This window comes from Anabrus simplex, chromosome 13, assembly GCF_040414725.1.
Source record: "Anabrus simplex isolate iqAnaSimp1 chromosome 13, ASM4041472v1, whole genome shotgun sequence".
Classification (NCBI taxonomy): Eukaryota; Metazoa; Arthropoda; class Insecta; order Orthoptera; family Tettigoniidae; genus Anabrus; species Anabrus simplex.
This window is the reverse complement of record NC_090277.1, coordinates 94,772,890-94,800,554: the sequence shown is the minus strand read 5'-3', so window position 1 is coordinate 94,800,554 and position 27,665 is coordinate 94,772,890. Positions and strand designations below refer to the sequence as shown.

The 27,665-nt window shown below is 40.1% G+C and overlaps 1 protein-coding gene across 2 annotated transcripts in view; it reads right to left on the bottom strand.

The window, feature by feature from the left end:
• LOC136885017 (uncharacterized) overlaps positions 1-27,665 on the bottom strand; it is a 156,225-nt gene that overhangs the window by 82,970 nt on the left and 45,590 nt on the right. Inside the window, exon 1 of one of the 2 annotated variants that reach the window (XM_067157400.2) lies at positions 15,963-16,164. The exons of the other annotated variant lie outside the window; for it this stretch is intronic. Coding sequence (XP_067013501.2) covers positions 15,963-16,038 — 76 coding nt within the window. The 5' untranslated portion in view covers positions 16,039-16,164. Of the gene's footprint in view, positions 1-15,962; positions 16,165-27,665 lie in introns of those variants that run through there. 2 annotated transcript variants of the gene reach the window in all.

The window sequence follows — 27,665 nt, the reverse complement described above, 5'->3', positions numbered from 1 at the left end:
GCTGGGAGTGTTCAGGATCTGTCCACTGACACATGCTTTCTTCGCTAAGTCATCTACATATTCATTATGTGGTATCCCGATGTGGGCTGGGACCCATACGAAGTTTTCTCTAGAACCGCGTCTTTGGAGTTCATATGTTTTTTTAATAATAGTGATATGGTAGACATTGGGTTTCTGGAGGATAAGCGGTGTAGATAGTGTGGAAAGGACGCTCATTGAATCGGTAATGATAGTGATACTCTTACGGTAGAATCGTCTGGCATATTTGAGCGCTTCTATAATGGCAATAGCTTCTGCTGCATAGATAGAAATATGTTCTGGCAAACGAAAACCTTGAGTTTCATGTTGATCAGGACAACAGAATGCACACAGGATGCATTTTACAGTACCTGTGATTCGTACCGCACTATGAGCGACACCATGGTTCTGCCTTGCCTATGCTTAGTACCCACTGTGTGAGGAACACCACGGGATAGTGCGGGTCCCCGTGGTTAGTGAGGAACGCCCATAGGTTTGCATTGCCTGCAAATAGCGCCGCAGAGTGCGAAACACTATAGGTCTGTGTTACATGTGCGAATTTCATTACCTGTATTACCATAATGTGTGTAATGCCGCGAGTCTACGCTACTTTTGATTAGTACCGCAACGTGACAAATAGCATGGTTCCATTTCCCTAGCGATAAGTACCATTATGAGGGGCCGATGACCTGGATTTTGGACCCGTTTCGACTACAAGCACCATCGATTCAGTATAGTGTTTTAGAAGCAGTCCCTTGGTCAGAATACTATTATTTAACGCTAGTTTATGGGAATGTGAGGCATTGCGGTCGGATCCACTGATTGTTTTAACTTCATATCCATCCATTCATTCTTCGTCCTCACGTTTTCGAATTCTGGTCAGTGGAGGATTACGGATTTTTAAAGTGGCATAACATTTCGTACAACTAGGGGCCGATGACCTAGATGTTAGGCCCCTTTAAACAACAAAGAGCACTACTACTACTCAACATAACACGCACCAAGCTTGGAACGCTGTAACAAATAAGTATATGGAATGATGACCCGAACGTTGCAAACGAATTATTAAACTCACGCCGAACACGATCTTATAAATTAGGAATACTCATGTGGGCCGAAGTCGAAAAAGTAAATAACACGCATACCACATCAGACAGACCAACAATAACTTTGAAAGGAGGTTGCGGGTCGGACAATATAAGGGATCAGGTCCACGTACTGGCACGGCGACAGGGTAGTTTTGCAGGTGTGCTCAAGGTCGAATTCGAGGGAGACAATTTTATTGTTACGACGCCAACGTACCGTAGCTGTCACGATTGAGTCAAGAAGTGACTAATCAACCGGCGGCCTTACTGTAACAAAGCCCGGCCGCGCGGTGTAGGGGGCAACGCGTTCGCCTGTCACGCGGCGGCCCCGGGGTCGATTTCTGACCGGGTCAGCGGTTTTTAAATGTAAATGATTAATATCCCTGGCCTAGGGACTGGGTGCTTGTGCCGTCCTTAACTTCCTTTCCTCACATTCAACACTACACACTTCCGCAATTCCAATTACACGCAGGTTCGTATCATATGGTGCTAGTAGAGGCAAAAGATCTCTATAGGTCGACGCCCCCAATAGCATTTTAAAAAATTACTGTAAAAAAACACACACTACCCCTTTCTGTAATCTGTGTTTAATCTAAAGTTTCTATTGAATATAGTACAGTAGAACCTCCGTTATCCGAGACACTTTTAATTGAAATACCGTTTAACCGAAATGATCGGGAAAAATGTTTGATTGAATTACAAAAACGAATTAAAGAAATATAGCTGATGTATGTTATTCTGGCGTTGCGCTAATGAAACTGTGGCGTGACATAACGACTAGCAAACGATGGGGGGGGGGGGAAGAGAAAATACAGGACTTTTTTCAGAAAATATAGTTAGGTCTACTGTATATGCCAACGGCCGTAGCCGTGTTGAAGCACCGGATTCCGCGAGATCTCCGAAGTTAAGCAACATTGGGCGTGGTCAAAATTTAGATGAGTTACCACGCGCTGTTGGCGGGGGGTAAGGGAATAGAGAATCGGAAAGGAACTGGCCACCCTACCGCACGTAAACTCCGGCTCAGGCACACCTCCGCGGAGGTTCGGACCTGCCTTCGGGCAGAATACACCCTTACCTTCTAATGTATAGTCTATTTACAATATACGCACTGTCGAACACAGTTTTGTAAATACAGTTGAGTAGTTCGGGTTTCCAGTATCAAAATACTTTGTCAACAGTAGACTATTGCCTTCATTTACTTTCATCTAAACCTCCAAGAAACTATTCTTAACCTCTACTTCAGTGGGTACTAACCTCTGTCGCCTCTCAGATTATTCCTATTGTCCAAGTCTCCATAGTTCTGTATTTACCACCGAGCGAGTTGTCCGTGCGGTCAGGGCGCGTAGCTGTGAACTTGCATTCGGTAGATGGTGGTTTCCCGCTTTTTCACACCAGGCAAATGCTGGAACTGTACCTTAATTGATGCCTAACACGTTCTTGAAACAGTTATTCCTGCGACAGTAACGTTTTCTACGTCAGACAAGAATGAATCATATTCTCTCTCTTTCATGTCTCATTGTTTTCGTTAAAATCTTCGAGCTACAGCCGAGTGCTTTAAAAGGAAAGTCACGTTGCTAAATCAAGTTATGCCACTATTTTATATTTATGTAAACATCAAGTAGCAAGAGATCTTCAACACGTTATTCTTTAAAGCAGTTAACGTTAACCCCGAGATGTTTTATCTACGCACACCACCGAGTTACTAAAAAAATACTTACAGTTGCGGCGCTAAGAAGCTCGCCCCTCCCGCCCCGCAATAATCGAAAACGGGCCCCTCGTTTCCTGGCAGGGAAAGTATGACAATGTTGTATATTATTACAGTGAACACAGCGATGATAATTATTATATAATTTAATTTTAAAATCCAAAGGAATTAAAATAATACACTATATGGTACGAACACACATACAAGAAATGTATATTCCAATTACAGTAACCAAAACACGCTAACCGTCAATATATTAAGAAATAATCTCGTTCCTATGACCAAATAATTTACTACTCAACCGTCCATTGTAAGCCTGCTTAGCTACACTGACTACCGAGGCTCGAAACCTCAGTACTTAGAGCAGGGCCACTCAAACTCCCAAAATCTCACGCGTGCAAATCGAGGCGCAAGGGCTCCGTGCACTGTGCATCGGTCCGACCCGGCTTGACTCGGATGGTGTAATGTGCTGAGGGCAACGAAGCGTTCAGTGGTAGACGGCTTGTTTATCAGTGAAATAGATAAGCGCAAGACAACAACATAATCGTGGAGCAACCTGTTTCAAAGGAAGCAAACGCTTCCGAAAGTTATTTCAATCGCACTGGGAACTTCCGTATTTTTTTTTTTTTTTTTTTTTTTGCTTAATCTGTCGGGTAATAATTACGTGATCATCAAAAAGATCTGTTTTTCAATACAAAGTCTTTGCTCGAATTCTACGAAAATTTATCCTAAGCTGCATCGAGAATCAGCTAAGTTTATTTCTATGTTTGGTTCCACATACATGTCAACGTTTTTTGTTTTTTGTTTTCTGCTTTGACTTGTTCGAAAACTAGATTGCGTGCGAGTATTTCTGATCGTAATTTAAAGAAGGCTCTCAGAATTGCTGTCAGCCGATCCCTTGTTCCAGATATTAATTGTATAATTGCAAAGAAAAAGAACAGGAGAGCTAGAGAAGATAAATTGTTTGCTCAAACCATATTGAAAGAAGAGTTTTTAACACCGGTAACATTGTCCCTTACAACTGAGTGTCTCCGCTCACCGCACATCAACATTTCGCAGTGAGGGGAAAATCAGTGGGGAAGGTGAATAAGGCGGAGACAGGCCGAACGGGTAGGAGAGATGTAGGGAAAGAGGAGTGGGGGTTTGCGCTCTGGTCAATCTAGTGAAGTCGTCTCCTGCACCTTGTGCCGTGCAGTGCACGGGCGCATGCACTCTGAGAGGCCCTGATTTAGAGTATAGATAAGGAGGGTGTTATAGCGTCTTCCCTAACTATTGGGTTCTCAGAACTGGCTAATTATTTCAAAAGCCTTGTTGATTGTTGTGAGTGGCAGCATGGGATGGCTATTATTGGAACAGTTTGGGAAACCCACATTCTTTCAGAACTACCGTACTTTTATTGATAAAAGAAGCTCTGCACCACGACGGCCTAAGTTTCGAATAACCCTCTATAATATTATCCGTGGAACTTTTAGTGATGGTTCCGGTAATACTGCCAACTGAATGGAAATGAAATCTGAATTGAATCGATAGTATGATCGATCGATATAAAATTTCTCAACCGTCGTTTCCATGCAGATGAGTTCTAGGTTGTTCTTGTGATGTACTTTGATTTTCTTCACTCACGTGTATGTTTAACATATATTTTGACTTTGCAGTGTAAATAACAACAGTATTTAAAGTGTTGCAATTATACCGCCAGATGTCTCACGGCGATGCATAATTGATTCATACTTTTTATCTCGAAGGTGACCAAGGTCTACTGATTCAGCAGTAGGAAGCCGAAGTATCACTGCCCGGTTTCACAGTTTGAGTTTAAGCCGAAGCTTTAGTAAGCCACGCACGCCGCTTAAACAAGACTTACTCTTTGGCTTAAACACTACCCGTCTTACTAATAAAAAGTCCTTATACAGTTGTTTAACTCTTGTTTGGTTAAACAGTGAATAAACCCTGTATAAGCGTTTTACATTTTTCTTACTAATAAACGAGGTATTGACGTCCGAAACGGGGGAGGAGCTTACCGTCAGCTGTTTCCAATATGGCGGCGAGATAGTGACGGGATGTAAACACGACAGTGATCGGGTGTGCGTCTGTAGGATTTATTAAGTGTTCAAAATGTCTTTGGTGTCGTATGCCCAACTGTTGAGAGTTGTCGGAGATTTCATGCGTCCATTAGTGGAAGGGGAAGAAATATTCAAGCGTAATTACTTGATATGTGTAGGTAAAAAGTTTGAAACAGAAGATGAAACTGGTTGTGTTTACAATCATCCCACATCGATTCAAAACAGCACACAGTTAATGTTGTCTTGAACAAGGGGGTGAAAATGTGAAGTGCAACTGTATATGTAAAGCGGGTTTGTCAGAGAAATGTTACCGCTGACACGCTAATTCACCTTAACAGTTAAGCTACTGTAATTTTCCACTATTAGAGGTTATGGAGTAATTTCTTAGCCAGGTGACGGGGGAGTTACCTGTTTTGTAAACTGTAATCTTAGGGAAGAAAGAAAATAATAATTCTACTAAGTAAATGTTGTAAAGCAAATAAATCTAGGCTTTATACAGGCTTGTGTTGGAACAGCCCACATAAACTTAAATGTTCTTCCATTTTTACCATCAGCACAAAAGTTAGAACTTAGAACCGACAATAATAAGTATAAAAAAATTATAAGTACCTACAGAATATGCAGAGCAAAGTTGGAAAATTATAATTTAAGAGTACTATAACCTCTACAGTCACAGCTGTTTGGGGTTGAAGAATACTTGCTTTGTCCAATTCTACCAAATAATTAGGTTATGGCTTCTAATTTATGATGACCGGGAGAGTTGGCCGTGCGGTTAGGAGCGTGCAGCTGTGAGCTCGCATCCGGGAGATAGTGGGTTCGAACCCCACTGTCGGCAGCCCTGAAGATGGTTTTCCGTGGTATCCCATTTTCTCACCAGGCAAATGCTGGGGCTGTACCTTAATTAAGGCCACGGCCGCTTCCTTCCCATTCCTAGACCTTTCCCGTCACATCGTCGCCATAAGACCTCTCTGTGTCGGTGTAACGTAAAACAAATAGCAAAAAAAGCTAATTTATGACGGCAAAATACTACATATTTTCTTTCATTGATAGAAGTATTATATAGGCAATTTAAATTCAGTGCTTAATTACTATCAGTTAAAGATATTACTCACATGTAGATAGTTAATTTACTGTCTGCTGTTACACATATGAAGAAGTTTACAAAGAGCGGATAACATTCTATGTGCGGCACAGAAGTATTAGGCTACAAGTTTATCAGTATTTTTGATGTAGCTAAATCTTTGTGAATACAAATTAGAGATAATAACTATCAATGAGTACAATAAACAGTACCGGTACCTACGCTGTGGAAAGAAGTCGTCTTCACGAGAATGCAGACTGCGCACTGTCATGTATCGCGCAACGCGTTTTCCAATTGACAGCGCGGAAACCCATCTTTCTCTCTGAACTTTTTGTACAGGAAAGTAGTGACCAGATTTCGCATCCGTTTTATACGATTTGCAACCTTATACAGAGCAGTACCTCCTCAAATTTGACGATTTTCTTTCTGTTTCCATCACGACGTCAATGCTTCGCCATGTAAATATACCTCACCAGTCACTATGTTGCAGCTTCAACATTCTACCGCGTGGCTGCGCCATCCAACTTTTCTGACGTCAATACGCATTGTATTACTATACAGCACGTATACACTCGTTTCAAGGCGTAGGAATCTCTTCCTGCAGTTCACTGACGTATTTCGCACGTTCACCGCCTTTATGATCGCTTCTGCTGGTTATCTACGAGTAAAACTTTCCGGAAAGTCGCACAGTAGCACGGCATATCGAAAAGGCAGTTGCAACACTAAGTGAGACAGCTGGAAATTGGCTTATACTGATATCAACATTTCTTCAGCTTGCTTGTGTAATGAACGCCAAAAAAAAAAAAAAAAAAAAAAGAAATGGAATGGCTTAAGAAAAGATCAATAGCTCCCAACTGGGATAGTACGGAAAACGCAAGCAATTGTAATTGAATTGGCCATTTGAAAAGTGTACCGTACACATTCCAAAATCCTTACTTTTCAGGAGAAAGGAAAACCTATTTTGTAGCTAAACGAAAGGTTTGATCAAAAAAGTTTCTATTAGGCATTTATATATCATATTTCTGCGTATTCAACTACAAAGTATGGAAATCATATTACGTATGGTTTTCAAGTTATGCCATTTTTAATCTCGAGGAATATGTCCCATTTTATAGGTACTCAAGTTTGAGAAAGATCTTTGTAGAGGCAGATAATGTATAATAAACTCACAATTTCAAAAGTCTATTAAGCAGTAATACATTATTACACAAACATACGCCCAACCATCATTTCTTTTATAACTTAGTTATTCATTGTCATTCCATGAGACAGCTGGAAATTGACTCATATTGATATCAACATTTCTTCAGCTTGCTTGTGTAATGAACGCCAAAAAAGAAATGGAAAAGCTAAGATCAAAAGCTCCTAACTGGGGTAGTACGGAAAACGTAAGCAATTGTAATTGAATCGGCGAGTTGAACAGGGTAGGCCTACACATTCCAAAATCCTTACTTTTCAGGAGAAAGGAAAAACTGTTTTGTAGCTTAAAAGAAAGGTTTGATCAAAAAAGTCTATTAGGCATTTATACGTTATATTTCTGGGTATTCAACTACAAAGTATCGAAATTATATTACGTATGGTTTTCAAGTTATGCCATTTTTTATCTCGAGGAATATGCCCAATTTTATAGGTACTCAATTTTGAGAAAGATCTTTGTAGGGGCAGATAATGTATAATAAACTCGCAATATCAAAAGTCTATTAAGCAGTAACATATTATTACACAAAAATACGCCCAACCATAATTTATTTTATAGTTATTCATTGCCATTCCGTCTCTTTAAAGTGTTTTACTTTACGAAGATGTCTAGCGTCCATAACCTCTGAATGGTGTATGTCTTCTATGTTTAAGATATCGTGAAATTCAACGTTATCGTCCATTCTTTCAATGTTAAATGGATAAGTCGAATATTTCACCTCGATTATATTACTGTAGACAATAAATACCACGAAAATAAATTGCTCACTCGTTTCTTTTTCCGCTACTCGCTGCTATACAACGCTTATACAAGGGTCCTGGTCTGTATAAGCAATACAATGAATAACTATAACAGATGTATACACAGGAGGCTTATATACGGTTTATTAGTAACGAATTTCACATAATCGGTGTATAAACCTTGTATAAAAGTTATACACCGTTTATTAGTAAGACGGTACGAGTTTCACAGTAGGGGGACCATGTGCAGCTTTACTAAGGTGAACATCTCCGAAGTTGGTAATGCTTGCGCATGCGCAGTGATTCAATTCTCATCTTTGTTTACATCCGTAGCCTATGATTGATTGACTTGTAGGTTATACATCGTTTCTAGAGGGCAAACGGTTGGAAATAGGTATATACCATCGCGGACTTTTTTGTAGAGGTTTCTATGCTCTACAATTCGTACACTTACACTTGGGGTCTATCGTTGATGGTTCACGCAGCGTAAGCCAAGAAAGCAAGTGACCGACCGACATTTTTGTCTCTTGAGCCTCGAAATATATTCAGAAATATAAGTTATTTATTAATGTTATTGGTTTTACGTCCCACTAACTATGAATTTGAGCACCTTCACCACAGGACTGAGACAGGATCGAACCTGCCAAGTTGGGCTATAAGAGGGCCAGCGCTCTACCATCTGATCTGAATCCTTAGCTTAAACCTCAGTTTCATACAGCTTAAGCCAGTCACAGATAAGCTCGGCTTACCACTTGCACTCCCCACTGTAAAACTCGTCCAGAGTTTAAGCTCCCGCTTAAGCGTATACTGTGAAACCGGGCCTAAAAGTTTTGCGGATAGTACAAATAATACTGTGTTGTGTGCTGTAGCTTTATCAATACAGTATGTAAAATCACTCTTCAGCTACTGAATTAAGAAACAGTCATGGGCCCCTCACAAGCCATGCCCCTCGGGGTCTGCGGGGTCCTCATCGCCGCCTCTGGGCATATCGACGACTTATTTTATGCAAGACAAAGTAAACGAGCAAGCAGAAATTTCTTGGGGAAAGACTAAACATTAACGCATTTTGAATCGACATAGCAAGACAGCTATAATAGAGTATTAGCATGGATGTGTGATGCCGTCACTCCTCGTGGCGAGATGTTTCGTTGTACCTAGTCCAGTGTGTGATGTTACTGTCTTATTTTAGTGGAAGAGAACGCCATGGTTATCAGCCCCGTATGCTTTCTGATTTTACAGGAGTTCAGCAGCCTCTACAATGTGGAGATGATAGTATGAAGCACCATTTCAATAGGGTTACTGCTATACTGGCTTGCTACTACTATCTGCCCTGTACGTAAGAAAGGAAGCTTCCAGCCACAGAAGCAAGTTTCAGACCACAGCACTTCCTGTAACCTACGGTCTCTGTACTCCTTTCCTCATATGGTCATTAGGCTAAAAGCCAAGGAGACAAACTCTTTTCACATTGTTTATCGCAAAAGAGTTCTTCTTCGTAGGTTCGATCCTGGCTCAGTCCGGTGATATTTGAAGGTGTTCTCTCTATACGTCAGCATGGTGTCGGGAGATTTGCTGGCACGTAAAGAATTCCTGCGGGACTAAATTCCGGCACCTCGGCAAGTTCAGATTATTTGGCTGTTCACCCCTTACGAAGTGTAAGGGGTACAGGTAATGCATCCTTTGACTCCGCTCACGGAAGAGAATAAGGAGTTCCAATAAATAGAAAGGAAAATGTGTATCCTCAACATCCCGAACTGTGAGAAAATTGAAGACATCTTAGACATCATAAATATATTTGAGCTGTCGATCGATTAACCGAATGCCTTTAATCGATTAATCGGCCGAGTAATCGAATTTTAATCGGGTTCGCACTGGAATTAACCAATGAAGGTTAAAATCCCCGTCCCGGCCGGGAATCGAACCCGGGACCCTCCGAACCGAAGGCCAGTACGCTGACCATTCAGCCAACGAGTCTGATATAACCTCAACACACAAATAATAATAATAATAATAATAATAATACTCGTCGAGCTCGATATTTCTTCCATTATTTACCGATGGGTTAGAGAATATTGTTTCCAATACTAGTCCATTACACTTGCATCATGCATCAGGGTATAAGTTTTCATACTATGTACTGTGTCTTTCCAGCCATTGGTATCCGTCCATTTGCACATTACCTGGAAATTCCTTAATGACTGTATCTTCCAGTATTTTTAAACGAGTTTCCGCTATCTTTGATTGGCGCTTCGTCTAGGTCACAGTAGCCCCTTACACATGGTAACGTCACCGAAGGCAAGACTTCGTGATCTTTGTACGCAAGCATTTTCTTCGCGACAAATACTCAAATACTTAACTGATGAACCTCTACACTTCAGTAATGTAGTACAGACACTAGCACAACCCAAGACTTTCAGTTCTTGTTGACAGAAATTGGGCCTGAAATTCCAAGATAGGATACAGATTTTCGGAAAGACGGCTCCGCTAAGGACAGGCTACAGGAAACTGTAAGATTCCTAGCAACTGGTGACTCGGATATTTCACATATATTTGTCCAGAGTATCAAAACAAGCAATTTTAGTTCTTGTGCCTGAGGTGTTTGAGGCTTTATACAACAATCTCAAGGAATTGGTTAAGGTACAAAATAAAGAAATTCTTCATTTAACCTACTTAGGATAGTATTATTTAGATTATGTATGCGTAATGTTCCGTTCTCAGCCCGAAGGCTGGTTGGATCCTCAATAGCTCCACCATCAGCTGTCATAGATGGCCTAGGCATCATTGAAGAGGCGTACTAGGGAAATGAGGAGTGAGGTACTTTCCTGCTGCTTTCCTCACCGAGCCAGAAGTTGCTATTACATATCAGTCTGCCAAGCCCACTGAAATGCATGCAACAACCGACCCTATGAGCAACATTTTCGCATCATTCATAACAGGGAATGGCATTACTAGTATCGCTCATACCTCAGTCACTTTCATATTGTCAAAGCCAAGGATAAGACAGAGACAGGTCAATGAAAGTAAAAAAAAACTGCTCTAGTCTATGTCAGAAGACAGTTCACTGTAAACACTAGCTCCCGCCAGCAAAGGCACATTTTGATGATATACAACTGATTATGGAAGGTTAGGTTATTCAGCGAGAAGTGAAATAGGAAATGAAACAACATTAGAGCACAGCTAAAAGAATATCATACAGAATTAAAAATAATGTACATCAGAACTTTTTCGCTTACGATCTGATAGTCAATTTTTAGAAGAAATAAGAAAGCATCGTATTCCGCACTACGAATTTACGTGCTCTAATTGCGTCCTTGCGCATGTGCGAACCGAAATGTTAACGCAAACATGAAAAGTTTCATTCACAAAAGTTAAAGATATTTTACTTACCAGCATGATCGAAAAGTGAATGAAGACTATTTTGTTTATTAACATTGTTTATTAACAAAGTTAACGAAAACATCTTGGTGTGGACGCACCTTTATTGTGGCACTAACCAGCTCTAATTTCTTAGAGGGGAAATACTGTTCTATTTTGAGAGCCCATGTTGTCTGTCTGTTAGGTCATCAGCCCAGAGGCTGGTTGGATCCTCAAATAGCACCACCAAAGCTTATGCGGTTATAAGGAAATCGCAAAAACCAATGGCAGCACCAAAATGAGGCGCACTAGGCAAGACGAGGCGTGAGGTAGTTTGCCATTGCTTTCCTCACTGGGTCAGAAAGTGCTATTGCAGCACGACTGACCCTATGAGCAACACCTTTCATACCACTCAGATGCACTAGTCGTGCTCTGAATGTCATTACTCAGCAGTACCCATACCCCAGCAGCTTCCATATTGTCACAGCTATGGATGAGACTGGGACTTCGGTGGAAGCTACACTTTACTCTGGCCTGTGCCAAGAGTTGGATACAAAAGTGCTGTATCCATCAAGAAATGGCAGCAGGCAAGAGCCCATGTTAACAGGATAAAATACTTGTTGGCAACACGTGTTATTAAGCCTTGTAAGTAACTTAATCACACAATACAAAAGTATCAGAGATTTCAGTAGTAATTATTATTATTATTATGATTATTATTATTATTATTTATGATGAAGAACAGTCACTTGCCGGTGAATCTTAGTTGTCAAATCGCTTTCCTCCCAATAGACAAACGAAAGAAACAGGCTTTTGAAAGTCTCTGAAGGGCATACTTTTATTTATATGACTTCAAACCCCTTAAACTAGTCTCAGCTTTATGACTATGTTTTAAACAGGCCACATATTTTACAACAAATCAGTAATACGAACAGGGCCCCCAAAAATGATTTGTATAAAACCTTTCAATAACACATGCACATTATTTTAACTGCAGCAATCTATTTCCATTTAATTTGTGCCAAGATTCACTTTAAGAGTACAAAACTAATTAACAAATGTTATTTTGAATGTTAAATATTTTGTGGGGATTGAAATACAACGTAAAAATGAATATATGTTTATATTTTGTTTTTACAGGTTTAAAACTTTACTGCACCAATATTTTATTCCAAAGAAACTGGACCATACTGGGATGCAAAGACATTGACGATTTCAATGATATCTAAGGAGGACAAATTTGATGGTGAGTTCACAGAGTCTGTCTTGGGTCATAAAATATTTCATAGGCAGTTCATTGTAAGTTTCAGTTTCAAAAATGATCGTTTCGCGGAAGAAACAGCATCAATTAGGTCTAAAATTTAATATTTTGAAACCAATCATCATCATTTTTTTAAATAATAACTTGGTACAGATATTTGTGAAAGAGCGTACCCTTTGTTTTGGGAGAGACAGCTGTCTTATACGCAGCGTAAACACAAACCTTTTCGGCGCATTGTACAAACATCACTGTCTGTCACTTTTCCCGCGATGAGTGGCATTCGGGTGAAGCAATTTATTCATTTATTTTCTTCTTTAGGGGGAAGTCTACAGGACACTTAAACCACGGTCTCATCTCCATTGCAGGCCTTAACGTTATTCCCTTGAATATGAATGATGTTTACAATAAAAGCAGCATTGTAGTATGAGAATAACATGCATTAAATCTGTACCCCAGAGCTAAAACAACGTAAGAAACACATTTGAGTCATTTTATGAAACTTAGAGCGATATAAACGCAAGTCCACTGTCATTTTATTTTTATAGTAAAAAAATAATAATTAACTATTTTAAGTGTGCATTATATTAGTGAGTGTGTTCAGAGTTCAAAATTACACAAAATATCCCTGATGATGTCACAAGCTGTCAGGTATGGTGGAGGACGACAAATGGATAAGGAACCATATAGCGGAAACGACTGAGTCAAAAGTTAAGGACAATTCTACTCATTTAAGTCAGTTTACCTGCACAAGTGTCCGGCTCCATAGCTAAATGGTTAGCGTGCTGGCCTTTGGTCACAGGGGTCCCGGGTTCGATTCCTGGCAGGGTCGGGAATTTTAACCTTAACTGGTTAATTTCGCTGACACTGGGCTGGGTGTATATGTCGTCTTCATCATCATTTCATCCTCATCACGACGCGCAGGTTGCCTACGGGAGTCAAATCAAAAGACCTGGCGAGCCGAACTTGTCCTCGGACACTCCCGGCACTAAAAGCCATACGCCATTACATTTTCACCTGCACAAGTTTTATAATCTGCTCCATTTACAACAAATGTTCGAAATGTGTCGTCGCACACAAAGTTTTGTCGTACCCCGGTGCCGTTTGAACAGCGTCGCTGGCAGCGAGAATATTTTTACTAAGAGATCTTCTTCAGTCTCGATAGTTGTCTCATACACAGGGCTTTTCAAATGGCTCCGGCACGTTGGAGAACTACTGCTGGAAGAAATTCCGACATCCCGGCGACACTGCGGAGATAAAAATAGATATTTTGATCATTTTGGCGAAATTTTTTTAATGACTGAAATTGAAAGGATTGAGTTTATTTTTTTTTTCTTGCCACGAAGTTATTCCAATGAATTCAAACAATTTATCACTGTAATAATGCTTTGTTTGCCAACTGTAATTTTATATTTAAATCCCATTTTTCTCCCATAATATTCTGCTAAATGTAACGAAATTTGTATGGTATGTGTGTCACAGCTATATTAAGAAACCTGCGTATGGAATTTTTGATTGCAGGAACTTTTTCGAGTAGTAGGAATTTTTAAGTCCAAAATTTTAGAACGTAAAAATTACACAAACTTTAATACGATATATCTCCTTATATAAATTGTGTACAGAAAAGTAGATACGTAGTGCTTTTAAAAGAAGTATTATCTACCTAATTACGAATTTACATTAACACGCTAATTAAATTTCATGAATGGATTTTTTTTAATTTTTTTTTTTGTGGAAAAAAACTCTTTAATTGTATATGAAAGAAATGTTTGTAATATCTCTACTTTTATGCAAGTGACATTCCCCACAAAGTATCGTGAAAATCCATACATTAGGTAAAAATATAATTGTATCTCCGAAGTGTCGCCTTAGGAACGGACGAACGTTAAACAACTTGAATTACTAATAACTTTCAACTCGAATGTTTCCGAACTACGGTTCCTGACCTCAAATTGATCAATTTGCCGTCCTCCATCATCCCTGAAAGTTTGTAAGCTCCTCGCCGATACACTCTGTATATGAAGAACAATTTATAAACATTTATTGCCTAGGTCACAATGCAGCAAAAATGCTCTACTATTGACGTCTTTCCTCTCTCCTGTAAAATGTACAGAATGTACAGATCTGCCGACAGTGGGGTTCGAACCCACTATCTCTCCAACACAGTGTGACAGCTACGAGACCCAACATTATTATTACTATTATTATTATTATTATTATTATTATTATTATTATTATTATTAAAGAAGGGAGAAACTAAATACATGTACAGATATATACCTGAGAGCTAACCCAACGTAAGTTACATTAGTCAGTTTACGTCAGCTGAAGAGAATTTTTGCTGCATTAGGACGTAGGCAATAAATGTTCATCATGTTCTTGATATATTATATATGTGTGTAATTTTGATCACTGAACACATTCACTAATATAATTTACACTTAAAATCGTTAATTATTATTTTATTGTCATAAATATAAAATGACAGTGGACTTACGTTTATATGCCTCTAAGTTTCATAAAATGTGACTGACGTATAGGATAATTTCCCGACGTTCAATATTTCCTAAAAGTCCTACGTTTCGCTACAGTAGCGGTGACTGGGAATTAGTAGTGGGAGGAGGGGTGGGGGAGGCACATAACTGTATAGACAACAAAAAGTCCCCAGGTCCAAGGAAAATTGCGATGCGAGGGGGATGGTAGACATCAACATTGAAAGAAATTGTTAAAAAATGGTGAGTTTTTTGTGCTCTCTGAGCGAATTTCCATCGAGGTTTGACGGTCTACCCAACTGCAGTGGGGTAATAATAGTACTATACAGTAAAACTTTCACCAAAGGAACTATAATTACGCATGTTTTACAATTAAATAGAAGTACAGCGTGATTATACAGTTCAAAAGTAATTTAGTATTCGACTACACATTAAGTAACAAGACACCAGGTATACAACTGAAGAGACATTGACTGACAGACTACAAGCGGATGACCTTGGCAAAGTATACCCCTGCTACCCTTTGTCGCAGAACATAATACACATTGCTCTGCGGGTCTTCACTACTTTGTGTGGCGCTGTACAATTCGGTTAGCCGCGACGAACGACGTTTTATGCGTATTTCCACTAAGGATTTTTCTTAATAATTAAATAAATTAAAGGGAAAAATTGCTTTTTTGTTAATAATTCCCCGTTTCAGGGGGCTGAAATAGAATAAAAATTGAATTTTTCTACACAAAGTGAGAGGGGAAATGCCCCCCCCCCCCTCTTAATCGCAGCTACTGTTCCTCTAAAAGCATCTGGTAACACTACGAAATGGGACTTTAAACATGCAGGTGCCCTTAAGAGGACGGTATAATTAAAAACGAGATTTTAAGTAATTATTTTGATTATAAAGAATATTCACTTGCCGATGAATCTTCGTTATCACTCTTTAGAGATAAAAGAAAGAACACTGGGTTATGATTACTCACCCATCCATGGAATGGTGTCCTCTTTTCCACGCGCTAACTGTGCCATAGTGACAAGACGATATTTCCCGTTACACATTCACTCACTGACTCACGACACGTCCGTCGTCAGCGCGCTCCGCAGCGCGACTGGACTGATTCAACTCGAGTACTGTCTGACGTGAGTCGCCCTGCCAGCTGCAGTGTGGTTTCCTAGCAACTGGGGACAATCGCCTGGCCTGGCGCCTTCCCTGTTCATTTCATAAACTGGTTCGCTCTCTCTCGAAGATGAGCCAACACAACAGACACGATGCCGAGAACTTGCTAATCTCTTCCAAATAAAACTAAGACTTCACGCACACAGGAATGTTATTCTTCACGTTGAAAACATTTCTTAGCATATTATGAAAAACGCAATATTAGGCAATTTTCTCAATTGTGTCGAAAGTTGAAAGGCCGAAGGGCCCGGAAAGGTTTCAAATTGTGAGTCTTGCATAGCTGTATTAAACTAAAAACACAAATTTCGAAAATAACTTCCGGTCTAAATGCAGTTCCGGAAAAAAGCCTAAAATCACTCGTTTTCTTTGTTATTCAAATCCTAGCCTTAACTTAACTTATTTACATAATTATTTCTGTAATATGTTCCTTGGTTCAATACCCTCAGGCTTTTCTTAAATGTGCACACTGAATGTAGTTATAAGGGCTTAAGGGCACCCGGAAGGGGTGATATCTGCCATGTTAAAATGGGCGTTTTTAAGGAACATTTTCTCATAAAGGTATGAACCAAGGAAAGTCATTTTTTGTATATATATTTATTAGACCTTCGCACGTAGACAGACGACATCATTTTTTAATATCTGTTGTATTTTTTGAAAATATGAATTTTTAAATGAACATCAAAATTTTAGGTTATAAAATGAGACAATTTGTTCCATAATTCAGAAATTGTACCTTTGATTTTCAAAATCTCATGTTAAAATACGTAGAATGATTAGCTACATGCCACCTACAAGTTTGGTTAATGTACGTTTAATGGATTCCGAGTAAATGTTCCTTAGGTACACAAAAAACTACTTTTCAGGAAATGAGCCTCGAAGTTTCTTAATGCATTCCACCTCCATACAGTGGATCAACTGGGTTCTCTTCCATCTCATCTTGTAATCTATTTACAGTTCTTTTCTTCTGTCTTCCCAAGCTTCACCAGCTCCCTTTCTGCTGCATCTGCTTTCCTTTTCCTTTCCTTATCTATAATTGACATTTGTTTCAGTGTTGTGTCCTGGAGGTATACATAGTCTTTGTAGAACTTCGCACTTCGAGATTATTGCCTTCATTGTATGTTGCCACGGCATCATAAACACCAAAGTGGAGGGAGTGCTTTTTTTACCCACAAATACTCTCTTGGGAATCTGCGCCCAGATCAAATTATTTAGGCATTCGTTGGGGTTTTGGGTTTTTATCGTGAAGGCATTTCCAAAGGAGTTTTTCATCGGATAAGTCTCTGAAGACTGGCCTTATGGATTCCGCAACTGCATACGGTAGACTGTGCTTGTGGTCGTGGTCGTAGTTTCCTTCATTTTTGTGGTATTTGCACTGTGTGTCCTCTCCTTTTGGACACAAACCGCACTGTGGTTGTTCGTTCTGCATCTTATTCTGTGCACACTCAGTAGTAACGTTCGGAATAACAACAGTGATTTTCGGCTTTCCCACATTCTTCCGCACCTTGAAAATCCTATTACTATGTCTAGGCATCTTGTTCAATGTATAGCTAAAACCGAACGGAAACAAAGCAGCTGAATAATATAAAGAAAGAATAAGGAATAATATAATGAAAGATTTTCATCGGGGTAATCACATAAATGGGATTGTAAATAAAGGGTACAGATCTCTGCACATGGTTATGAGGGTGTTTAGGGGTTGTAGTATGGATGTAAAGGAGAGTGCATATAAGTCTCTGGTAAGACCCCAACTAGAGTATGGTTCCAGTGTATGGGACCCTCACCAGGATTACCTGTTTCAAGAACTGGAAAAAATCCAAAGAAAAGCAGCTCGATTTGTTCTGGGTGATTTCCGACAAAAGAGTAGCGTTACAAAAATGTTGCAATGTTTGGGTTGGGAAGAATTGAGAGAAAGAAGAAGAGCTGCTCGACTAAGTGGTATGTTCCGAGCTGTCAGCGGAGAGATGGCGTGGAATGACATTAGTAGACGAATAAGTTTGAATGGCGTTTATAAAAGTAGGAAAGATCACAATATGAAGATAAAGTTGGAATTCAAGAGGACAAACTGGGGCAAATATTCATTTATAGGAAGGGGAGTTAGGGATTGGAATAACTTACCAAGGGAGATGTTCAATAAATTTCCAATTTCTTTGAAATCATTTAGGAAAAGGCTAGGAAAGCAACAGATAGGGAATCTGCCACCTGGGCGACTGCCCTAAATGCAGATCAGGATTGATTGATTGATTGATTGATTGATTGATTGATTGATTGATTGATTGATTGATTGATTGATTGATTGATTGATTGATTGATTGATTGATTGATTGATTGATTGATTGATTACTGTTGTAAAAGAAATCGTCAAAACAAACAATAAACACAGGCAGTAATGTTCTCAATTGGTCTGCCGTCCAGATTGAGCAACAATCGAAAGTTGTACTTTCCTGCAGCAGAGATATCCTCTAGCAGAAAATAACCCTGTTCTGAAACGTGAATACCGTCAACAGAGTCTTTGTCACCGCTAACAAATGGAAGGTAATGTTATGTCACATCAGTTCAAGGACATTTCATGCCCTACGTCTGCGGCACTCCAGATAATATAAAAATTAACACCCTTTCGAACGTCGCAGAGGTCTGAAACAAAAAGTACTCGAAAGAAGAAAGTCACAGGTATATAAAACTGCAAAAAAAAAAAAAAAACTTTTTTTTCGATTTCACCCCTTTCGGGTGCCCTCAAGTGAAACTCTACGTTGACTCACATTAGCGCTCGTAATGGTAGAAAGAGGCAAACTGCTAATCTAATCAACCAGATAACGATGATTAAGAAAATGATTGTGTCCGCCTCTGTGGTGTAGTGGTTAGTGTGATTAGTTGCCACCCCCGGAGGCCCGGGTTCGATTCCCGGCTCTGACACGAAGTTTGAAAAGTGGTACGAGGGCTGGAACGGGGTCCACTCAGCCTCGGGAGGTCAGCTTAGTAGATATGGGTTCGATTCCTACCTCAGCCATCCTGGAAGTGGTTTTCTGTGGTTTCCCACTTCTTCTCCAGGCAAATACCGGTATGGTACCTAACTTAAGGCCACGGTCGCTTCCTTCCCTCTTCCCTGCCTATCCCTTCCAATCTTCCCATCCCCCACTAAGGCTCCTGTTCAGCATAGCAGGTGAGGCCGCCTGGGTGATGTACTGGTCATTCTCCCCACTTGTATCCCCCGACCCAATGTCTCAGGCTCCAGGACACTACCCTTGAGGCGGTAGAGGTGGGATCCCTCGCTGAGTCCGAGGAAAAAACTAACCCTGGAGGGTAAACAGATTAAGAAGAATAAAATGATTGTAATTTTCACCTAAAAATTCGTAGCTCATATCCGTAGGATGATATCAACATTGAGTTGCGTGCCTAAAGAGCTAGAATGTAGATTTGTTTTCCTTCTCCTAGAGAGCTCGGCAAAAGAGACGAACACCTGTGCCATTCCGTTTGATTGAGTATATTACACACTGCCGATCAAAAGAGAAGCATATAAAACGCTTAGGAAAAAATAAGTTTCTGATATGTATGTTTACAATATTACGTTTAATATACTATAATTTAATTTTCGTTAAGTTTTATGATAATCCACAGCCTGTTTACAGTCAATGAGCGGGTCAGGGATGGAATGAATGAAGCCCCCCCACCACCATGTAGCGGCGAGGATGAGAACTGTGCCGGCTGCGGAAGCCTGTCGCACTTCTCTGGGGCAATGATTAATGACTGACAAATGAAATGATATTGGAGAGTGTTGCTGGAATGAAAAATGACAGGGAAAGCCGGAATACCCGGAGAAAAACCTGCCTCGCCTCCGCTTTGTCCAGCACAAACCTCACATGGAGTGACAGGAATTTGAGCCACTGAACCCACTGGTGAGAGACCGGCGCGCTACCGCCTGAGCCACGGAGGCTCTCTCGAAAACTGTTACGAAAGAGTTACGAAAGAAAATGCATATGACGTTTCTTGTAGAAAATGCAATTTCAAGACCCCATGAGGCACTTCATTTGTTGATGCAGGAGGGGGGGGGAAGGGGAATTTCCAGAATTTGGGATATATCCCTGTAAAATGGCCCACTAGTTCGAAACTGTGAAGCATATCAAAATCAATCCCTTGCGTGACTCGGGATTTCAACCTATTCACTTACCAAATTTATGCCCAATCAATGCAGTAGATTACCAGCCTATCCGGAACATACAAACAAACAAACAAACAAACAAACAAACAAACAAACAAACAAACAAACAAACAAACAAACCGTCTTATTTCCAGCCTATCCGGAACAAACAAACAAACAAACAAACAAACAAACAAACAAACACACAACAAACAAACAAAAAGCACACCGTCTTATTTGTATTAATATAATACATTTTAAGAGAGATAAAACACAGCAGCCACCTCTCTCTGGTAGACGTTGGTTGTGTACAAGTGTTACATCCGACCATTAGCTTCACCTCGCCTTGTACTGGTCCAGTGGGTTATCTTACGTAAGCCTTGAGATCTAGATCACGTCTTCCCGTTTCCTCGCCTGCCGTCTGCGTGTGAACTTTCTCATGAAGTCAACCAGAAGGTAGTCAATCTCCTATTGACAATCAACAACTTCGTTATTAAACCGAGCTAGTTTTTGTGATACATCTACTTCATCCGTCGAGTTTATTTCTAGCTTGGCTTTTATCTCCTCATTTCGAGTGCACTCTTGCCATGACTCCCGCCTATTTGTACCCGCAACAAGTATCACTCCTTTATTATTATTATTATTATTATTATTATTATTATTATTATTATTATTATTATTATTATTATTATTATTATTATTATTATTATCTTCTATTCTCTCCGGAATCACCTGCCGGTGAATCTTGAGACATTGATAAGTCTCTAAGTTCGGCCAAACTTTGAGTAATCATAAAAAACAAATCGTTTAATGATCACTCCAATAACTGCAGGCGAAGGATTACCCTAACGCGCAATCCCACTGTGGGTGGAGGCGATAAATAACACCCATGGTATCGTCTGCCTGTCGTAAGAGGTGACTAAAAGGGCCCCAGGGGCTCTGAACTTTGGAGCGAGGGTTGGCGACCACGGGGCCCTTAACATAGTCCTGGCATTTCTTCCACTTACTTGTGCCAGGCTCCTCACTTTCACCTATCCTGTTCAACCTACCTTGGTCAAGTCTTGTTCTTTTCCGACTCCGACGATATTAGAGCATTCGAGACCGAGGGAGTCTGTCGTTTTCACGCCCTTCGTGGCCCTTGTGTTCCTTTGGTCGATACCTTCATTTTTCGAAGTGTCGGATCCCTTCCATTTCTCCATCTCATTAGTGTTATATAGAGGATGGTTGCCTAGTCCGACTCGTTGGCTGAATGGTCAGCGTACTGTTCATCGATTCAGAGGGACTATATCATCCTTTCTTTTAAGACAATTCAGCAGATATACGGGCATTTGTTTTGAATGTTTGTACAATTTCGAGTCCAAGGAAAAAAGAGAAAGAAATGCAGGTCTACGTACTTCTCATACAACCACCCAATTAGTCTTTAGTCTTTATTCTTTATTGTTATTTTTCTCCAGATCACAGTAACCAAATACCCATTCGATTCCATTGAATGAGAAAAATAACAATGTTCAACCTAAGCCACCAACTCCACACACAGAAATTGACAAAACACACTACTAATAAAATAATAATACCATAAATAAATAATAATAAACAGAAATAGACAAAACAAACTACCAATAAAAATAATACTACCCGCAATAAATGATAATAGTAGTGATCATCCCAAACGTACTCCTTAAGGGGCCCATTCACAGTCGAGCGGGTTGGCGAGCCCGTTCGTGACCTTGGTCGCACTGACCGGCTCGAAGGTGTATGGGGGGTTGTTGAGGGTTGGGCTCGAGGTTGGGTCCGTGTTGGCGGTTCGACTGCTAAACCAGCGAACCCGACCGGTTCGCCAACCCGTCAGTGTGTGTATGGCCACTACCTGACCGGCTCACTGCGGTTTTGTCTGCAGCTTAATTTGGTTTCTGTGTGAGTTAATTAGGCCTACCTCAAATAACAATGACTTTTGAGAAGAATAAGCAGTTCCGGGAAGAATTTATTGAAATGTACCGGGCAAGTCCTGGAGCTTTCCCAGCCTTCCGTCACGCAATGCCTTCCATGTGTTAGTGCGACATTCGAACACTAATAATAATAACAATAACAACAACAATAATAATAGTAATTTGAAGAAGAAGAATCCATGGTCTCCCGATTCTCTCGTACAAATATTATTAGCCTATAGACCATTGTGCTATGACATATTGAACCCTTGAACTTACCATTCCATCGTTGGTCGGCCACGGCTGCTACGGTAGGACAATTTAGAACTCTTAAATCTTGGGTCGTTGCGGGAATAAATTCGGTCACGATCTTAACCAAACGATGGGGTTCAGAAGAGAGCCTAACTACTTGAAATGAGGAGCAAAAATGTGCTTACTAACTTTTATTAAATTGAAAGAGCACGATAACATCGTTAATTTAATATGCATTCTTGCCACAAAAATATAAAAGGATTTAATTATTGATTTTTGAAAAATTCCAAACACAGTCACATTACATAACGTCACTTCGTTTCTTCCAATGTCGAAGAGTTGCTTCGGAGAAGCTAATATGTTAGTGGACAGCGAAACTGAAAAACTGAAAAAGGGAAGACCTGAAAACCGGGCACCTATTATTCCAAACGAGAACTGAGAGTTAATCCACACGATCCGTGGAAAATCTGACTTTCAACAAGTAGAACGCCTGATTTTCTCTTAATTAAGGTTATCCACCAGTCAAATACCCTTCACGGATACGGAACATCCGCCGAATGGACCCTTAATCGAACCAAACTGACTATCAGTTGCTTTGGATAGGTTGCGAAATATTATGGGAAAGCATGGTGTTCACTACAAGTTAATGGCATCATTCACAATTGAAATAAAATTCCACCATGTATTTGTCATTTATGACACCCTTAAGTGATAAGGTAATCCCGATGCTAAACGTGCATCACCCCAAACAGCTGTTCGGAAGGAACCAACAACAACATGATCCGGGAGGATCTTACGTTAAGTCGTTCTAAAGGAACAAAACTGCGAAATGCAGGAAACACTTACTAATCATGCATTTAGAAGAAATGCCAAACACTGAAGTTAATCAAAAAGTGAAAAGTCACTTGAAAATATTATTATTGAACCGATTTTCAGGTTAGAAATGGGTTTATTATGCTTAATAAATTTACCAGTCCACGCTAAAATTTACTACAATTTTAAGGAATTCTTTCCCTTGAAAAACAATGCTACCAGTACAGATCTCTCTATTTACTGTCTGTCCCAACACACTACCGGTAAAGTGATTACTTACTTACTCTAACTAAGAAATAAGAATGAAAATACGACAAGATGAAAATAATATAAATTACTGGCTGACGAATCGAAACCGCATTCGCAACTCAAGTCTCATTCTACAACACTAAGTGTCAATATGCACACTATCAAACGAAAACGGACGTCAAGACGAGGAAACAATAAAGTCCGTAAAAATAAATTAACATCTCGAAGTCATACAGCTTAACACGCACGAAGAAACACAGTAAAAATATTTAATCTAGATCGGGTCGATGTCCCACACTTGGACAGCCCTCAACTCGTCTGATAGCATTCCCGTTATCTCAATGAGAGCTTCGCATAGACCCTCTACAATAAATCATATCGTACTGTAACCGCTACCTTCCTCCAGGCCACTTCACAAAATAACAAACAAAAGGAACATCTTAACCGAGACTTGAATGTGTACAGCTACCATCCCAGACCTATCGTCGGGCTCACTTGAAATCTGTACACACTAAACCTAATCATTATGTACATGATGCCTTCCAAATCCTATCGTCGGGCGTGACCTAGGACGTCTCATCATCAGTGACTCCAAGAATAAACACGTGACGTCCTAAATCTATCGTCGGGCGTCAAAGTGGGTCGTACTACGCCTCCCTTAACATATCAGGCGAAATGCAATTCTCAAACAACTCTGATATTTAACACTAGATTTCGTCAAACAAATACGCACGACGGAACCCACGTCTCTATTATCAAAAGAATGCAAGTCGAAATACAGCAAGTGTCTACCTCTCGAAAATTACAGTAAGTGTCTACCTCATTATAATATGTGAACTCAAAATAAATAGACGTGACGAACGGTTCTCCACCCCGAACACAATCTCAGCCTGTGCACTGACGTGTTAGGGAAGCAAATGAAAATTCCCAACACACGTGTACCCTTTTAGTGGATGCCTTCAAAATAATAATCATCACCATCGCATTCGAAATTCTCAGATCGCCTATCATCAATTCCAACCATCTTATCCATGACCTCTCCAATGAACAAATTTAATATAACCCAACCGTGTGTCCAAAGTGCTCTTTGATCCTGGAGATCGTTCATTCTCTTATCATCCATGCGGGCTTTACGTAACATAGATCACTGGATGTATACTACCCAGCCTTTAACATTTTACAAGAGTCGTTTTCACTTGGAATCTTTCTATAAATTTCACAATGCTTCACATCATAGTCATCTCAAATTCGGATTGATTGCGGAAAACAATACAGCCTGCCTCACACAGCCTGTTCCTAAATACTTCCTCTACAAAAATACAGCTTGTCTCAACACTCTTTCTCCTCGCTTTCCAGCGGTATTACTTCCATCTATCTCGTCTCCACATACATATCAATTCATCGCTCTCAATTCCTTTTCCTTCAAGATCCTTTTTCATACTTCGACCCCCTGGTGAAAACGACAACCATTATTAAACACATCTCTTACTTTACTATTATTAAGACTTTCGGACCTCAAGAATCCAAGAGCACACATCGACCTTTCGCAATTCAAGTATACACGATGTCTCAAAATTTCCTTCCCCTTAACGACTGTGACTCTAACAAATTTTATTGACATTATCTAAATATGCTTACGATCCTTGTAAAAATAACTGGTTAACTGTAATTTAACAGAGAGGAATTTCCTTATCCCGCGGTAAACATTATTATTATTATTATTATTATTATTATTATTATTATTATTATTATTATCGACCAACATTTCTGAATGCAACTGACACCTGAAATTACGATATTCGCCACGACAAATTTACACTTATAACGTTCACAAATCCGCACTTTGAATGATATCTCATCTCGACACAAAATTTTAAGCGTCGCATGTTACCGTTCTTGACATGAACTTTACACACTGAAATTTTCACACGCTGACCAAAATTTACAACGCCTTTCGCCTGATAATTACGCATATCACCCGACAATCATCTGGAAAATTTGGTTAGGACAGACAGTAACTAACTAACTAACTACATAATATAAAATAGACAGACCTGCACATTGGTGACATTCTCAGCATTCTGATTACATCATCTCCAGCAACCTCGTACTTAGCCACTCATTTTCACAGATAACATTTTCATTTTCAAAAACTCACTCATCCAAACACTACCCTTCACACACACGAGATTAAAATTACCATATAAATAATGCACTTTCTCTGTAACTTGCACCACGAACTTCCCTCGTTCTGCAGTCGACTCTAACTGTCTGATGCGTTTCCCAGAGTGGTTTCTCTCCCCGTTGTTTCAATAAGAACAGGTGTTCGGCCGATAGGGGAGTAGAACTATTTTGAATCGCTTCCCCCAGACCCTCTTCACTTACAAGAGTACAGGAAATGATAACAATAAAATCTGCTGTGTAATTTCCAACCAGCCTACACCTTCCCAGTTCGTCTGCAAACGTTCAGAACTTCTCCAATCACTTTTCTTCTTAACTAAGTATATGGACCTTAGCCACGAACATGTATTGAATTATTGTCGGTCAATCTGGCGCGAAATTCTAATGACGACGGGCCCAAGCTCCCGCGGCTTCAAGTTCCAGATCGACACTCAAAAATCTACGGTGGGGGGTTTCTTTTATAATTTCCGGAAGGACGCTATCCCCTCTATGAGGCTTGGTTGTGAAATCTGCCAAATTTGCTTCTAATAGACCAATTTTGATAAGACTTGTCCCAGAACTCCGGACAGACTTGCCCTTATGTTCGATGTTAATTTTATAATTTTTCTACACTCACAACAGGAGGAATAAATTGTTTCTGCCCGTGCGTTTCGCGCGTTTTCTTCCTTCCATGACCTTGGCACGTGTAGCTAGTTCGCTGGTCTCACGCTACCATGTACTTGGGCTTAACTGCACTTAAAATTTTCCCTGGGGGCTCTACCTTCACAGAGGGTGTATGAATAATTTCGCTTATTTATTTCATCCTTTACTATGTTATCAAAATCCCTCATTGTGCAGAATTCCATGGATTAAACGAATTGTCGGGCACTCGAGCTCCACCGAGGTGTCCCGGCAATCCACGAGCTCGCCGTAAGGAAGAACTTCCCACGCAACATCGGGCTCTTGGGAGCGCAAAATGGCTGCCCTCAAACATACAGTAGTTTCTGAATACCAAATAAATATTTGAGAAAAATAAAAATTTTTCTCACCGTAGAATTATGGGTTCAATATATGACTCTCGCGCCTCTGCACTTAACTTGTTAATACTGTAAGTATGTATCATACATTACTACAGTAGTGGCATTTTCTGTATTTCATAATTAGTAGTGAAATAACATTTCCCAAACTAATCACTTTCAAAAGAATATTACGTTTGTTTTATAAAAACGATCTTATAATACATCACAATCAAAATTGCGTAGGCCCACTTACGTGCAAATATTCCGACTGCAACGTATCGAAGATTGCCCAACACGTCTCAGGAATGATTTTTCCAAGTAGCTGAGGAGATATTACACTGCTAAATTTCAGGTCATCATAGCTTCTCCCTGTCGCTAGAAATCGCAATGTTACAATTAACCTCTCTTCAGCACAGATGGTATCTCTCCTGTTTCTCTATGTTTGGCCGAATCAACTCCAATTTTTCGCAAAAACTGTCGCTATCCATACGCAGAAAGTTCTTATAATCTGCAGGCTCTTGTACGCACAGAGTTCTTAATAGGCTGACGTGTGAAAATCCTGGTTTATCTCTCAACCATTCCTTCATTCACACACGTTCCTTCTTCTTTACATCATTGCACAAATTCTGCAACAGCTACAGCCACTTTGAAATGTTTTCGTTGGGCCATAACAAAAACACTTTTTTGCTAGTGGCTTTACGTCCCACCGACACAGATAGGTCTTATGGCGACGATGGGATAGGAAAGGCCTAGGAGTTGGAAGGAAGCGGCCGTGGCCTTAATTAAGGTACAGTCCCAGCATTTGCCTCGTGTGAAAATGGAAAACCAAGGGAAAACCATCTTCAGGGCTGCCGACAGTGGGATTCGAACCCACTTTCTCTATAACAAAAACTAGGCAATGCACATACTATTTGCAATACAGACTGGCGGACTGGTCCGCCAACGGGTTCGCCAGTGTA